This window comes from Plectropomus leopardus, chromosome 12 (assembly GCF_026936395.1).
Source record: "Plectropomus leopardus strain MGB_pleo_1.0 chromosome 12, ASM2693639v1, whole genome shotgun sequence".
Classification (NCBI taxonomy): domain Eukaryota; kingdom Metazoa; phylum Chordata; class Actinopteri; order Perciformes; family Serranidae; genus Plectropomus; species Plectropomus leopardus.
Window position 1 is genome coordinate 31635190 of NC_142187.1, and position 16307 is coordinate 31651496.

Here is a 16307-nt window from a genome sequence, read left to right on the forward strand (position 1 = left end):
TCAAGTAAAAGAGCTGAGTACTAATTCCCTGCTGCACACAGAACAACTGGTTTCTTGGTCAAGGATTGCATTAGTCCATGTGAGTGGCTGCAATAAATGAATAAATAGATAAAAAAGATGGGAATAAAAAGTGCTTAAAATATGATACTTATCTGTGATGTTAAATGAAAATCTATGCTCCTGTTACAGCCATGTAACACAACTGTATTTGTCTTTAATGGAACCCAAACACTTGTCAGTGCTGTTTTTAATGTCGCACTTCCTGCTCCGAATTTAATGAGTAAGAATGTCAGCAGCCAAGTGGCCCTCTCTGTCCCACAAGGACCCCGCCTCTGTTGGCCCCTGAGTCATGATGAGTGATGTGGCGTCCCCTGGTGGGAAAACGTACATTTAAGGCCTCTGTGTTGGCAGCTGACGGCCAGCGGCTGACTGCTATATTTACACATTCATAGTTCTGCCATCAGTGAGCAGTCAACATAGTTTTAGTACTGCACATAAGAAATTTGGCATTAGTGGCATATATGGACATGGGAGAAGTATATATTTGCTTTCTCTTTTGACAAAAACAATGAGGAGAAAAAACAAAAGTAGGAAAAGAAAATAAATGTGATTATCCCATAAACTGTACTATATCTGCATTACGCAGGCATTATAATTCTAAGTACTTGAAGAAAAATCTGAAATCTGAAACTTTTGAGTGCTAAAATATGTCTGAGGAACCATTTTTCTGGTGCTCACTTATTGCTAAGCAGACTGTTCACTGACTATAAATAGGCCCAAGCAGCATTAAAAGTGATTATACACCGTTTATTTCATGGAGGAGGATTCATCACACGCAGCCCCAGAACTGAAACAGCTCGAGATCACTTAATGTGGAAATATTTATTTTAAAATTCAAGTTTAATATCTGCACGTCACTTTCTAAAATGCACATATGACTGAGTTCACTCGACCACGTTCCTCTTGAATAACCTGTACACTGATTTTAAAGGGAAAGTTCAGATTTTTTAAGTGGGGTTGTATGGGTTGCTTATCCATAGTTGGTATGTTACAAACAGCAAACTCAGAGTTTGGAGAAGCAGACTGGAGTCCGAAATTATAGTTGAGCAATGTACTGCTATAGCGGGGTCAGCCACAAAATGTATTTTAGCCTCCTAAAAAAAGTCCCACCTAAAAAAATGAATATCAATATAAGTGGGCACTATATTTAGAATATTTTTACCGCCTTATCTTAATTTCAGATAGAAGCCGTCATATCTTTACATTACTCACACATCCGTAAACTATTTATTACATCTGAACTATTTATATATTTGCACTATTCATACATATGCACAATAATCATTCATTGCACAGTAGAAATAATCATTCACTTCCTATATATACTGAATTTGTTGCGCTATACTTGAAGCTTGTGTGTTTTCATGTGTGCATTAACTGAAACTTTATTACTTTTATTTAGTATTTAGCTACTTTTTTATTCTTTTGTTTTTGTTTGGGTCTGGGAGAAATGGCATTTCAATCCCATCTCCATCTATGTCCTGTACATGTAGCAGAATTGAAAATAAAGTTGATTTTGACTCTCCTCAAAGCCAGACTTCTTTTATAAAAACAGTGATTTAACATCGCTAAACACAGGAGCTCGTGGTCTTCCGCTGCCTCAATCAGCTATTTTGTTTGTCTTATTGTTTGACTTTGGCATTTAAAAGGGTTAGTTCAGATTCACCAAAGTCACACAATAACAGTAACTAACTAACTGGGGAAAGTAGCAGTAGACCAGCAGCTCCTGTGTTCAGTGAGCTAAAATTACTGGTTTTCCAAATGAGGTCTGGTGGCTTTGACGAGATCACACATGGAGAACTGAAGCCCTCAACAGCTTTCTCATTGGAAAAGGCTGTCTGTCAGAAAGATAAAACTGTGAAAATACTCTTGATATAGTGTACACTTAAACTGATTTTGATTTTTTTAAATGGGACTTGACCCCTTCAACAGCAGTACATCGCTCAGCTTCTGTGTCAGACTCCAGCCTGCTTCTCCAAACTGTGGGCGTGCAGACTTACATCTACTGCATTTAACATACTGACTGCGGATAAGTACCTCATACAACCCCACTTCAAAGAATCTGCACTATCCCTTTACGACAGCCTCTAAACTGAAGCTTGTATCTCCACATGACTAAATAAACATGAACGACAGCTTAAAAAATGTCGGTAACAATGCCTGTCAGATCTAAACAAGAGCAAGAAAATGTCTGTTTGGCACTGCAATGTTTCCCAGGAATCCTTGGGATATTTTTGGGCAACTGTAGACTCACTCACTACCAAATATTTCCAACAAACAAAAAGATAAAGTGATTGTAGCACATACATAAAATGTGTTTTCTTTCAGATATCAACAACCCAGACTGTCTGTCGCTTTCACGTACATCAACTTGGCAGCATGCGTGGTATTTATAAAAAACACCAATTAGCTCAAAAATAGAAATTGCACATTCGTCGCAGGGGGTCCATCTGTGAACTCTCATAACTGTCCGTGTGTGTGTGTGTGTTTGTGTGAGTGCTGGTAACAAGGGCGAGCGCTGTCATGCAGTTATCTCCCCTCGGGCAGTTCGTGTCCTTCCTCCTAAGCAGGTAAATGTCGTTTCAGGACGTCCTTGGCGTTGACGGGTAACGCCTCCGGAAAGTTAACGTCAAATTCCACCACCAGGTCCCCTCTCTGCTCGGGGTTTTTGGGTAAGGGCAGACCTTGTCCGGCAACAGTCTTTCTCATGCCAGGCTTGATAACATCCGTGATCTTCATGTTGCACGTCTTCCCGTCTATCGTTGACACGGTAACCGAGCATCCGCACAACGACTGAGAAGACAGGAACATTGGGAGTCAGTGTGAAAATCGGGAGCAACCCACACATGGTGTACTGTAAAAACTAAAAATATCACATGAATCTGTTCACCGTCTGAGATTAAATTTATACAACCTGTGCTGGGTTATATTTCTGAAAGGAACATGATATTAGTAAGGATATGTTCTTCTGATATAAATATATTGCATGATGCAGCAGAACAGTTAAATAGACTTAAATTATTAAAAGTAGAAGTGCTCATTATGCAGAATGCCTCCTTTTAAATGGTTAGGTTATGTCACTAGTGGGCTGCTACTCCAGATCCCACTAATGTGTGCTGACCTTTTTTCTCTGATAATTTAAGACCCAGACGTTCAGGAGGTTTTTATTGGGAGCTAAATTATCCGCAGAGGTCATTTCCTCTCAAAAGCAACTAATGCAGTGATTAAGAACAGTCCAAAGTACTGAAAAAAGCAGTTTCACATTTTAAGTGTTTTTCTGTTTGTCTGACACCGCGATGGCCGACGTGAAAATGTAATCTATTATATTCCATTTCTGCCGATATACTAAATCCTACACATTAGACCTTAAATCTCAAAATGCAAAAATCTGCACACTTTAACCCTGACGTAGAATATTTGACTGTTTGAAAATGTCAAATAATCATTCATCAGCCAAAATTTTTTACATAACATAAACATTTCCAAAAGAAGTTTTTAAAGAATTGTGACTAAGAAATGTTCTGAGCAGGACACTTGTGAAACATTTTTGGCATTTTCGCATTGCAGTTTCTTTTGTTTACTAATCAGTCAATTTATACATACATAGACACTACTGTATTTATGTGTGATAAACTGAAAGACTGTGTACTTATAATAACATTGTGAAAACAATCCTTGTGTACACAATTTCGCAAAAACAACCAAAAACGCTGTAGTATGCATGCCAGGCCAGCAGTCGGCAGTGTAACCTTGCAATGCCAAACCATAGAAGAACACCACATGCATTTGCAAAAAGCGTTCGTAACGTCACTGAATCTGTGCATTGCCAGTTAACATGACGACACAAATGGTTGTGTTTTCACAAGATTACACTCTGGAACATGGTTTCAAAAGTTTGTGTTTTTAGGCTCCCAAAACACTGTTGTCGTGTGAACGAAAGGCCAAACTGCAACAAAAATTTAACATTTCTTGCAAGGACCATTGCTGTGTAAACGGCCACTTCGTCCCCTCAAATGTTTCCAGTTTTAGCTAACTAATTAAGTGTTACAGAAGATCGTCTATTACCAGTTGGCCACTATTGTTTCACATGTACGAGTTTACATCATCCACTAGCGTGAGTGTATATTGGTCCGTTGTGGCGCAGTGCATTATGGTAGTTGTAGGTTTTCTACCTCTTGAACAAAAGTTTTATTTTCCTCTGTTTTCTGTGGTCATGTAGCACCAGTTTCAAAAGCAATTGCATCTTTCTTCTGCACAGACAGCTCAGTTTTGTTTTTTGTTTTTTTTAAAGCCATTTTTCCATCAGTGAAGTACTTCTTTAACATTGAATCAGGCGTACCGCTAAAATATTATACCAGTAGTCCAAACATGTTTGATGACATGTTATAAGAGATGTCTGCGGTATCTTAATTGACAGACCTACACAGAGCCATGCAGCAAATTATACAGCTATTTTTGAAATAATTCAAGTTCCATTTATTAGCTTTTCCAGAACTTGTGGTTGCATAAACAGTCTTCAGTTGTGGATGGAGTTTGCTCAGCTGTTGGATGAGACGGCTCAGTTGTCATCACATAATAACAGGTGGTCGTAATCTCTCTATTCAAGGATCTTCTTTGGAGTTGGACATGAATGGCTGTGAGATGCTGTGGAAAGCTCTGGGAAAAAAACTAATAAGTTGTCCTGAAGATAAGACTAATTAATTAAACTACTGTTACCAAAGTCAAGAATGCAACTTTATTTGACGGGTTTTAGTTGGCAATTTAAAATTATTTTGACAAAAAAAAATGAAGCTATATGATTAGAAATATTTATGTGACTAACAGCATGATTCATGTCACGCAGAGCTGATTTGCGGCTGTTTGCATACATCGATCACATATTCAGCGATGAAACGTTCAGCGATCTCAAAGTGTTGAAGAGTAGGAGGATCCATATAAGTCCATCTTGCAATGTGTGCACGTGGGTGTCCGACACCTCCCTGCCCTCCCTGTGATACAGCTCCTATTTCTCAATGTTGATGATCTAGATTACATAAGCGCTCAGCCAAAGTGTGCGTAGCTCGGTACTATACTCATTCAGGATGCCTGTACTTTCCAGGGAAAGCAGTTTTTGAGGCAGACTACCTACAGCTTATTGATTGTGACCGGGCTTTTTTCTTTTTTTTGAGCCTCTTTAAAGCAGCACTCTAAAGAAAATATGAGTTCTGAATCTCTCCTGTGTGTGACTAATCCACCTATCAGACTCTATATATACGAATCAGTCATAAGTGAAAATAGAAAACGCCTCACCTGTCGTAAGCTCACTCGCACAGGATACACAATGTTCGAGCCCTCCCGCCTAAAGTGAGGGTGTGGCTTGTCCTTGATGACGAAAACAATGTCAGCGGGGATGGTATTGGGTGACTCGTCTCCCTCTCTCGGGAACGTGATCTTGGTTCCCTCTTTCCAGCCCCGCTTGATCTCGATAGTGAGAATCTTATCCTCATTGCGCATGGTCCTGCCATCTGGATTTAGCCTTTTGCGAGAGATTTTCATCCTCTTGGTGCAGCCGTGGAAGACCTCCTCCAGGGAGACCCTCAGTTCGTGGATGATGGCCGGGTCCTGCTTCCGGCGCGGCGGCCCCCCGGGCCCGATGTGCCCGTCCCGAGGGAATCCGTTCAGGTTGAAGTTGGTGAAGGAGCCGAATGGATCATTTCCGTCCACCTCCATGTCGTCGTCGTCTCGGCCATTTGCTTTGCGCCCAAAGAACATCTCAAATGGGTTTGAACCGCCAAAGAAAGTGGCGAAGGTGGCGTGAGGGTCCCCGTGGAAAGTGTAGGTGAAGGTGCTGCCTTGTCCGTCAGCAGTGGGCCCACTTCCTCCCTTGAGACCTGATGTGTGACAGAAATGATTCATGAGTCATGCCAACAGTGACACTCAGCAGCGGGAGAGCTATGTGCCACCAGTGATGCCTGCTTTTGACAATGCAGCCCCCCAGATAGGTATTAGGCCAGAGACAGACCTTATGTAACTTCTCATTTTTCAAATTAGACTAGTAACAATCAATTTACCGCTCACAGGCAATATCTGGGAGCGCCCCCCAACAATTTTCTAATTCATAATACAGATAAAGTGAATCACAATGGGAATTGTTTTTGTACTTTTACATAAGGTTTTAGAGCTTGTTTATTCAAAAAAGTGCCAATGGAGGATCCCTTGCACCCCCAAAAGAGGTCCCAGCTAAGACCCTCATGTCCTTAAATCCCAGAAATGTCCTAAAATCCTAGAAACATCCTAAAACCCTTGAAACATCATTAAATCCTAGAAATGTCCTAAAATCTTAGAAATGTCCAAAATTCCCAGAATCATGTATATGGGGCCGCTGTGAATAACATTGTAAAAATGCCCCCCAAGCAGAGCAAGTTAAGTATGCCTGAACTAGACCTTATTTTCCCATGTTTTTGTGACAATGCCAATAATGTAAACAACTATTCTTGACATCAATTTACATCCACTAAAAAGTGCTTGTTTTTGTCACTGACAGGCTCAAATCGTTATTATAAGTGTCTGGCAACATTATAGAAAGGATCCCTACAGAAATGGATCTTTTTGTTTGGAAGTAACATCCTTTTTGTTACACTTGAAATAGCCCCGAAATCATGAATGCCAAGACCACTAGTCTCCATTTAAATAAATAGTAATTTTAGGGCATATAGAGCATATTTTCACATCTAATTGTTTGAATTAAGGGTTTAATTCATCAAAATCAGAGTTGGTGATGGTAGGAAAAGTGGAGAGGTGAACCAAGTTGGAGTTTTATGAATGAAGTGTGTTTTCTGATGGTAAAGTTGAGGTATATTTAGATGGACTCTGGTGGGTTTGGTGTTGGCTATGCCATGGCTATTTTGGGTGAAACAAAATGGATCAAAAAGGACTGAAAACCTGGAGTTAAAAAAGACTTCATGCAAACATTTGTTTTTTGGTAAACATTTCAAATAAGACATAAAAAACAATTTTGATAAGATATCACTATTTTAAGCTAAGATATTGCAATATTTCTTCTGAACAGAAGCATTAATCGCATATGATGTGTCGGACTGTCAGAAATTTGAAAACCCAAGGATAATTTTTGATTTTACAGTTTCAGAATATGACAAATGGTGTAATTTATTTTATTTAGATAAAGACAACATGCCTTCCAAACCCATCTTTAAAGAATTTTTTTAACAAAATTTTAATTTAAAGTTGTATACAACACTCCAAAGCCAAAATAAAAAATATAAAATCATTTTAAAAATTATTTGACATGCCACCCCCTTTTTGCACCTCCTCTCACATAAATAACTAACAGTCCCTTAATGTGCCACTTTTAGTTTTTGATCTGTAGTCTTTTTTTCCTGTCTAGCATTTTCCATCCATAACCATCTGGTAAGTACATACTGTGCATAAAGACTTTGACATAAAGATTGCATATATTTTTCCATTACAACACCCACATTTGTAAGAAAATGAGTGTTAAAATGGTGACAGGCCCTTATTTCTGCAGATTATGAACTAATCCTCATAATAAAATGCACAGAAGTGGATAAACAGCTGTTTTTAAGCCTGCCGGAGAAGCTACACTGTGTGACTTGAATTAAAGCCAGCTGTGTTTTTACACCCAGCCTTTATAACGGCTTTATAACGGTGTATTAAGGTTGATTTTTTTTTAAAAAGCCGTCACACATGGGTGAAAAATTAAAAACACATTACCTTCTTCTCCATACTGATCATAAACTTCTCTTTTTTTCGGATCACTGAGGACTTCATATGCCTCAGCGATTTCCTTAAATTTCTCCTCGGCGGCTGCAGACTTGTTTTTGTCCGGGTGCCATTTCAGCGCTTGTTTTCTGTAAGCTTTCTTAATATCCTCGTCTGTGGCTCCTTTAGAGATGCCCAACGTTTTATAGTAATCTTTGCCCATTTTTCACCGATGATAAAGATTTTTTTTTAAAAAAAAAAGAGCAGAGGGAGGAGGAGCAGTCCCTGCAGAGGAGGCTGGCAGACTGATGGTCGACGGATGGCTGTCAGCGCAGACAGGCGGCCTCAGTCCGGACTGATCGACAATAAGTAGCCGCAGACAGAGACGCAGAGCGGGATGAAAACCATTTAGAGGCGGTTAGTCAACGCCAAGGACCTCCTGCTATTTGAATGACTGGATGAGCCTCTTTAAATAGCCTCGGCTCCCTCCTCCCTCTGCAGCCACAGCGCCAGCGTCAAGTTAGACTCAAGACATGATACTGGTTCCGGTGCGTGCGCGCGTGCGTGCGTGTGCGCGCGTGCAACCGTGCGTGTGCGTGCCAGTCAGTCATCGGGTAATAATGCAGTAGTACTACATATGATCATTACTTGTGGCGTATGGCGAAATTTACCTGCTTGAGGGTCCTGAGGCAAAAATTGAGCTGCTGGGCCCCCTGTTCAACACTACATCTGTAATTTGTACAGAATTTAAAAAATCAAAATAAATCAATAAAATGCATGTTTGTAGCGTTATTATTTAGTTCAGTTGAGTTCAGTTCAATTTTATTCAGAATGCAAGTTCATGAGACATAATGGGAATGAAGTTAAAATATAATAATAATAATAATAATAATAATAACAACAACAACAACAACAACCCTGTTTATTATTATTATTATTATTATTATTATTATTATTATTATTTTAGGCATTGGGGAGGGACTTATGTTTTTAAAGGCCAAATTACATTTTTTTTTATTTTAATCTGTTTATGTAGGCTGTTTATATATTTGTATCATTTTTGCAGTTTATTCAGAGCCTGTTGTCTTAAATCTATTGCTTTATCTGATTTGTACATTTTTTATGTTTATGTTTTTTTGTTACACAATTATATCTAATATCGTCAATCTCTTATATGCAAAAACGTTTTAAAGCACAGCAACCTTTTCTTTTAGTTATGTACAATATTCTTGTTATATTAATATAATCCCTTATCTGTATCTCATTATATATTTTTTAATTTTTATTTTATTTATTAGCATACTTTTACAGGAAATCATTGACCAATCAATGCAGAACATAGATTTTTAGATAGTTTGTTCTGCTTTCTTCTTTTTCTTTTGTACAATCTTTTTCCTCTATTATTATAATTTCCTATTTTAATCTTTTTGAAAAAATAGTTATTCTGTTTGTCCGGCTTTTATTTATTTTTTGTTTTTGTACTTAATTTTAAACCCCTGTCTGTCTCTGAGCTGAACGACAATGATGACTCAGGAAGAAGAAGATGATGATGATGATGTTGTGCTCGGTTCTCTTGCAGCCACAGCGCCACCTGCTGCAGCACAGAGAAACTGAGGTTTTTCCCTCTGAGCTGATGATAAAAAGGTTCATGCAGCGTTGGCACTGAGCCCTGCCAGTGAGTCAGCGTCAGAGCAGAGCTGTGCAGGTCACTCAGCTCTCATGATGGTTATCGATGCATTTATTCCTCTCCTGATGAAGCAGGCTGCATTTCTTTAACAGCTTAAATTCTCATTTCTTTCTAAATGCACCATGGATCAGTTTCGTGGTTTATTTGCTAAACTGGATGAAAATAACGATGGATTCATTTCAGTGTCGGAGCTCCACAATGAAATGAGGAAACATGGGATCCTCTCAGCGGATGGAAAGGTCCAGGTAATATTCTTATGATTTTTTATTTATGCATTTTAACAGCATGCATGTGCCAGATGCTCATTCCATGCATTTATTCAAGCACTAACCAGCACATTTTTCACCTAGAATATCATTGACTCCTATGACAAAGACAAAGATGGCCTGTTGGATTATACAGAGTTCCTCAGCTACATGATGGACAGAGAAAGGAAATGGAAAATATACTTTCATGACCTTGACAGGAACAAATGTGGTGAGTGGTCAAAGACTTACCTTTCAATTATTATTATTATTATTATTATTATTATTATTATTTCTCAAGCAACACAAGAAAATGCTGCAATGTTGAATATAAACACTGATGATTTTTAATCTGTTTTTAAGCCTCCTGTTTTGATCTTTAATTAAAATAATGTGTTTTGCTGCTAATGTAAAATATTAGTTGTATTTTCTTGGCATTTTCTCTATAAATTGTTTTAATTCTTGGATAATGAACTATATTTTCAAGGTCGGACAGGAAGAAAAACTCCTTCGTCTTGTTTATGGTACACAGTAGACAGTACACGGCACAGTACTGCAGGCTGTGACCCTTGCACTCCTTGAGTTTACAGTATCACCTCCTAGAAATATGATAACTGTAAGAGCAGCAGTACCTGTTTGTAATTATGTGCATTTCTTCTCTGATCAGGAGTGATTGACCAGGACGACATCATATGTTTGTTTAAGGAGTTAGGAGTGGTCATATCAAAGCCGAATGCAAAAAAAATAATTCAAATGTAAGATATTTTTCTGGATTCATTGTTTTTATTTAAAGACAGATTTCATTCACTGGGTTCAAAACACATTGGTGCACAATTTCACTCTCACACATTATATCACTGTGCTGTCATTCGTGCTCCCCTAAAGGGACCTTCAGTCTGGACACACTGGCAAACGTGTTTTTTATATTCTAAAGGCTCATTACTGGTCAATAAAATCATTGCCAGCAGCTTTTAAACCCTTTATTAGTTTGTTTTTCTGTAAAGTGACATTAAGATGAACTGTTAGATGCATATTGGTCATTTAGATTCTCTCATTTCAGTATTTGATGAAGTATTTCTCCTCTCAGGATGGATAAGGACAGCTCGATGACGGTGGACTGGGGGGAATTCCTGCATCATGTCATCCTGAATCCAGTGGACAACATCGGGGAGCTGGTGTCCTCGTGGAAACACAATCTGGTACAATCCTGCAGCCTCACAATCATGTTTGATGATAGTGTGAAAAAACTATGACACATCCATTTAAACATGAGTAATCACAGAACGATTAAAGGGATGATGAGTGCTCATTTTGTCCGTCTGCAGGTTTTCGATGTGGGTGAGAGCCGAGCGATGCCCATCGAGTTCCCTGAGGAGGCGTCAGGTTTTGGTGCGTGGAGGACGTTTGTTCTGGCAGCAGGACTGGCAGATGCTGTTTCCCGAACTGTGACGGCCCCCATCGACCGCCTCAAGACTCAACTCCAGGTCAGATCCACCAGCAGGTGCAGCTTTGTTAAAGAGATGCATATGTGGATGTATTTGACTCTACGTGATCTGAGAAAATTGTAAATGTTTGTACCCAAGAAGGTGTTACTTCCAACACTGGAATAGTAAATTAAATTAGCTTGATATACAGAAAGACCCAAGATAACACCTCCAGACATCAATGGCACTGAATCAGCTGTTATAAGAGTCGAAAACTTTAATTTTTTTCTTTATAACATCAATCTGTGGGGCGAATAATGTTGAAAAGATAGTTCTGATGGGGTTGCATGTCCAATTTAACCAGACTCTGATGTCAATATATATCTCTATCATAATAATAATAATAATAATAATAATAATAATAATAATAATAATAATAATAATAATCTGGATACAATTAGAAACATAAGACAAAAAATGCAAGATGCAAGACACATACTGTCGATATAACATTATAAATAGACCCAAGAAAAACAAAAGCAGAAACAATGAAACCAATAAGACCACAAATATAAGGAAATAAAAGACATAAAACATAAATTGAAAAGTTAAATTAGACAAAAATAAATACAAATAAATAAAAGAAAAAAGACAAAATAAAATGCAGTGCATAACAATGACAGTACAGAACAAATGATGAACTGTACAATTAACCCAAAAAGTTAACACAATAACTGCGGTAAGTTTGTGTAAATGAGCAATTTGGATGAATTTTGTTGCAGATTATTTCCTGTGAGTGTTGCATCAGAGATGAGATTCCCTGATATTTGTGTAAACTTTTCATACAATTATCTGCTTATTTATTTTTTTGAACAATAATACGTATTTAAAAGCATTGGAGTATTTTATTTTGTTTTATTTTTAACTATTTTCCTTTTACTTTTTGCGTGTCCATTGTTCTGTCTTGTCTTTTTTTTTTAACTGCCTTTGTAATGCAGGAAAAATCAGAGAACGAAGGCTCTGTGAATTTAGCTCGTGTTCACGTCTTCACTGCGGCCCTTTATCTTAAATTAGCCAAATTTTAAAATGCCAATGTCATTTAGTTTTCTTTACAAGAATGAATAAAATGCTGAAATATAGACTAATTGTTTAATGTCCAAAACATTTTTTATACGCCCTTTAAAATGTGAAACCCTTGTGACCCCTGGTGAAGCTTTCCAGTTGGGACCAACAGGTTGGGAACCTGCTTTAGAGGAAGATTTAATATCTAATCTGATACTTTTAATGTGTTTTAGTGAGACGAACAAACATAGTTCAGACTGAACAGAATAAAGAGATAAAGTATATCAATCTTTCAAATAAAGTGCTGTCCTTGTTTAACTTCACTGTGTCAGTGATGAAAGATCCTCGTTTACATAATTTGCCTTTTCCTGATACTGGAATAACATTCAGTTCACAGTTTGCAGCAGAACATGAACGTGTATGAGAAAGAGAGCGAGTCAACGGGTTTACATGTTTCATCGTATGTTTGGCTTGACTTCTTACAAAAACATGGAAAGAAGGCAATGAGCAACCAAAGAAGAAATGACCCAAAGTGAGCAGGAAATTACCAAAAAGTTACAAGAAAATTGGCAGAAAAAAAAGTTTAAAAGAAAAAAATATATATATATATAATTTCCATAACATATTTTTAAGCATATAATTAGAATTAGAATTCCCTAGTTTTTTTTTGTTTTGTTTTATTTTTTTTCTTTTAATAATTTACCTTTTTTCTTTTAAACTAATTTTGGGGTTATTTCTTTTTTGTTGCTTATTGCCTTCATCCCATGTTTTTTTTGAGAGAAATCAAGCCAATTTGCTCAGGATTCAAAGCGTTAACTTAAACTTGTGAAAAATGAAAGCAAAAACAAAGTGTAATGATTTCATTTTTGTATTTGAGTATTTATATACTTTAGTATATAAGTATCTTTGAGAATGACCTCAGACTGAATAACATAAAGTAATATTTTTCTGTAACTGGAGCAAAACATTGACAGTAGAACCATGAAATTATTAGTCTGTCTTTTGTTTTATACTGTCCCTTAAAAGAAAATGACACCTTGTTATTACTGTTGAATCAGTATCAAATAGTTTTTTAAGAATCATCACATTGCTGCACATTTATTGCAGCTCCATTAAAGTAATTGATGTAAAATGATTTCCTTTGTGCTCTGCAGGTTCATGGATCCAAGGCCTTCTCTCAAGGCTTCCAGGAGATGAGAGCAGGTGGTCTGCGGTCGATGTGGCAAGGCAACGCCGTCAACATGCTGAAAGGAACACCACAGTCAACTCTGCAGTGTCTCATCTACGCCCAGGTGAGGCACAGAAGCAGACTTGCGGTGTGAATTATTGATGCACCAGTTTCCCGTTTCTGCAAACACACTCAGAGCTCTACTTTGTCCAGATGAAGGCGTCCACCCAAAAGGAGACTCTGACGGTGCAGCAGCGTTTCGGCTTGGGCTGTGTGTCCGGTGCTGTCGCTCATGCCGCCTTCTACCCTTTAGAGGTATCACAGATCATATTTCCACAAAAATCACACTGGTTGGTTGTGTTCCTGTTCTGTAATGAGCTCTTTTATTTAACATCTTCAGAAGTCTGATAAATTGTGCATGGCAACATTTTTTAGTCGAGCCTAACATGTATTTAATCCATTAAAAAAACCTTAAAAGGGACTATTCATATCAAATACTACATCTTCAGTATTAACCCTTTGAACCCTGAGCAAGTTGGTTGGATTTCTTTCAAAAACATGGAAAGAAGGCAACAAGCAACTTAAAGAATGGGCCAAAAATGAGCACGAATTAGTATGAAGTTGCAAGAAAAAAAGCACAAAAAGTGGAAAAAGAATACATGATAATGCATAATGTAATATAATTTTGAATATATAACTAAGAGAATATACATTTCTATACATTTTTCATACTTATTATTTAAATTATGATATCTGATCATATCTAGTACCAATATGTTTTGTTTGCTGTACTGCCACCATTGTCTCAAATGGTTTAATAATGTAGATAATATGAAGAGTAATTTCTTAATATGAATGTGTGTCTATCAACTAAATTTACGGTGAAAAGTTGGCCTTTTATTTTGTAAGTGATGTCAGGAAAAGCACCATAGTATTAACACTATTTTTTTAATCGGAGAGTCACAGAGAGTTTTTAAATAGAAAATGTTTGGAATGAAACTCCTCATTTGTTAAAATGTGATAAAAGAAGAAGTTTCATAATACAGAGCCCGTAAGGTCCTGAAAAGTTTTTTTTTTTTAATCTTGTGTGCACAACTTGTTTATCTTAGGGGAACAAGGTAATTATCTTGTGCCCAGAAGATCATTATTTTATGAGCAAAAGATAATTAACTTTTCTTGTATGCACAAGGTAACTAACTTTTGCATACAAAATAAATACATAAGTTCTCCCAAAATAATAACTTGAAATACAAAATAAAATAAAATGAAATAATGACAAGATAAAAAAAATCACCACAGGGACATTAAGGGCTCCACACTTTTGTGCATCACTATTGGTTTATTTCAGTAATCTCTCTCCTCATTTCTCCTCGACAGGTGCTGAAGGTGAGGTTGAACCTGCAGCAAGCTGGTAACTACCACGGTGTTGTGGCATGCGCCCGATCTATTTACAGACACGAGTCTCTGTCGTCCTTTTACAGAGGATTCAAGCCGAGCATCCTCTGCATGATCCCGTACGCAGGTGTGGAGTGTGCAGTTCATCAGGTGAGACATGGCAGCACTAAAAGATAAAATATCTGACAAATTTAAGATATATTTCACTATTTTCTTTTTGTTGCAGTCAATCATGACCTGGGCAAAGAGCGATCCAGCCTACAACAGTGAAAACAAACTGTTTTTCTTCAGTTTTGTGGCCTTTGCGTCCGGACAGGTGACCAGTTACCCGCTGGCAGTGATCCGCACTCAGCAGCAAGCACAAGGTGATCATTATTTTCTGTGATTATTTAAAAACAATTTGACATGTTTCACTTAATGCCATTTTTCTTGTGTTGCAGCTTTCAGCTCAGATTCACGTCCGGCTTCAGGTGTACTACAAGGACTCAGAGGGATATATGAAACATGTGGAATAAGAGGATTTTATAATGGAATGGGAGCCAGCTTCGTCAGGGCTATTCCGTGTGCTCTGATAAACTACACTTTGACTAGAAAGTTTGAAAATCTGGTTTCCTGAGTCTTGAGTTTTAGCTGAGAGGAGGTTGTTTTCTTTGGAACTCTGCAAAAACAGAAACTGTGAACCTGCAAAAACTGAGAAAATATTTGACGACATATATTATGGTGTGATTCAGCCTTTATTACCTCTGTCACTTTTTTTTTTTTACAGCTTAAGCATCACCTCACTGATGCTTGGTTGACTTGAAAGTCATAACGTGACAAAGTGTAATAACTGCCCGCGTGAGACTGGGCTGCAAGCTTGACAATAAAATGATATTTCCTAACAGGAGTCAGATGTCTTCTTTTGCATTCATTATTTATTTGTTATATATTTTTTTGTGTGTGTCTTTGTAACAAGTTCATTTTTGAATGAATCCTGAATACTCTTGTACTTTATGTAGCATGATTAAGTCGTCTTGTTACTTCTGTTTCTTTATTTTGATTTTACTTTTACCCTTTGTACTTAAAGGTTATATTTTAATACAACTTTACTAGGGTAAAAGATTCAAATACTTTTTCCACCACTTATTCTTCATAAAAAGTTATGTACAAAAATACACTCTTTGTTCTTTTAGTAGACCATATTTTTTTTAATTATTAATGAAAATAATAATAATGATTTAAAAAAAAGGTTTTTTTGTACTTTTACTTCAGTAAAAATTTGAGTGCAGGACATTCACTTGCAACAGATAAAATAATAATAATAATAATAATAATAATAATAATAATAATATTAATATTATTATCATTATTATAGAAAAAAGATCTGAGTACATACGCCACTGAATACGAGTGTAAGAAAATATAAAATAAAAAAATAGCAAATAATAGAACCCAAAATTTAAGAAAATTTAAGAAAAATTAAATAAAGAAAGAAATTTTAAAAAAGTCCAATTCCGGTCAGTTTGGGGGCGGGGCACTATGGCTGTTATCGCGAGATGACATTTCAC

General features: G+C 37.1%; 2 protein-coding genes across 2 annotated transcripts; one reads left to right on the top strand and one right to left on the bottom strand.

Moving 5' to 3' along the window:
* Nucleotides 1-867: 867 nt before the first annotated feature.
* On the bottom strand, nucleotides 868-8460 carry dnajb4 (DnaJ heat shock protein family (Hsp40) member B4). Its single transcript, XM_042498505.2, has 3 exons — nucleotides 7792-8460; nucleotides 5350-5930; nucleotides 868-2853 (listed from the first exon to the last, which is right to left on the bottom strand). Exons 1-3 carry the CDS (start codon nucleotides 8000-8002, stop codon nucleotides 2623-2625), a joined length of 1023 nt encoding a protein of 340 aa, XP_042354439.1. The 5' UTR covers nucleotides 8003-8460; the 3' UTR covers nucleotides 868-2622.
* Nucleotides 8461-9402: 942 nt separating this feature from the next.
* Nucleotides 9403-15646, top strand: slc25a24l (solute carrier family 25 member 24, like). The gene is made up of 10 exons (XM_088085214.1): nucleotides 9403-9711; nucleotides 9817-9943; nucleotides 10379-10466; nucleotides 10799-10910; nucleotides 11037-11195; nucleotides 13352-13489; nucleotides 13579-13680; nucleotides 14743-14910; nucleotides 14987-15125; nucleotides 15201-15646. Exons 1-10 carry the CDS (start codon nucleotides 9589-9591, stop codon nucleotides 15374-15376), a joined length of 1332 nt encoding a protein of 443 aa, XP_087941340.1. The 5' UTR covers nucleotides 9403-9588; the 3' UTR covers nucleotides 15377-15646.
* Nucleotides 15647-16307: the final 661 nt, after the last annotated feature.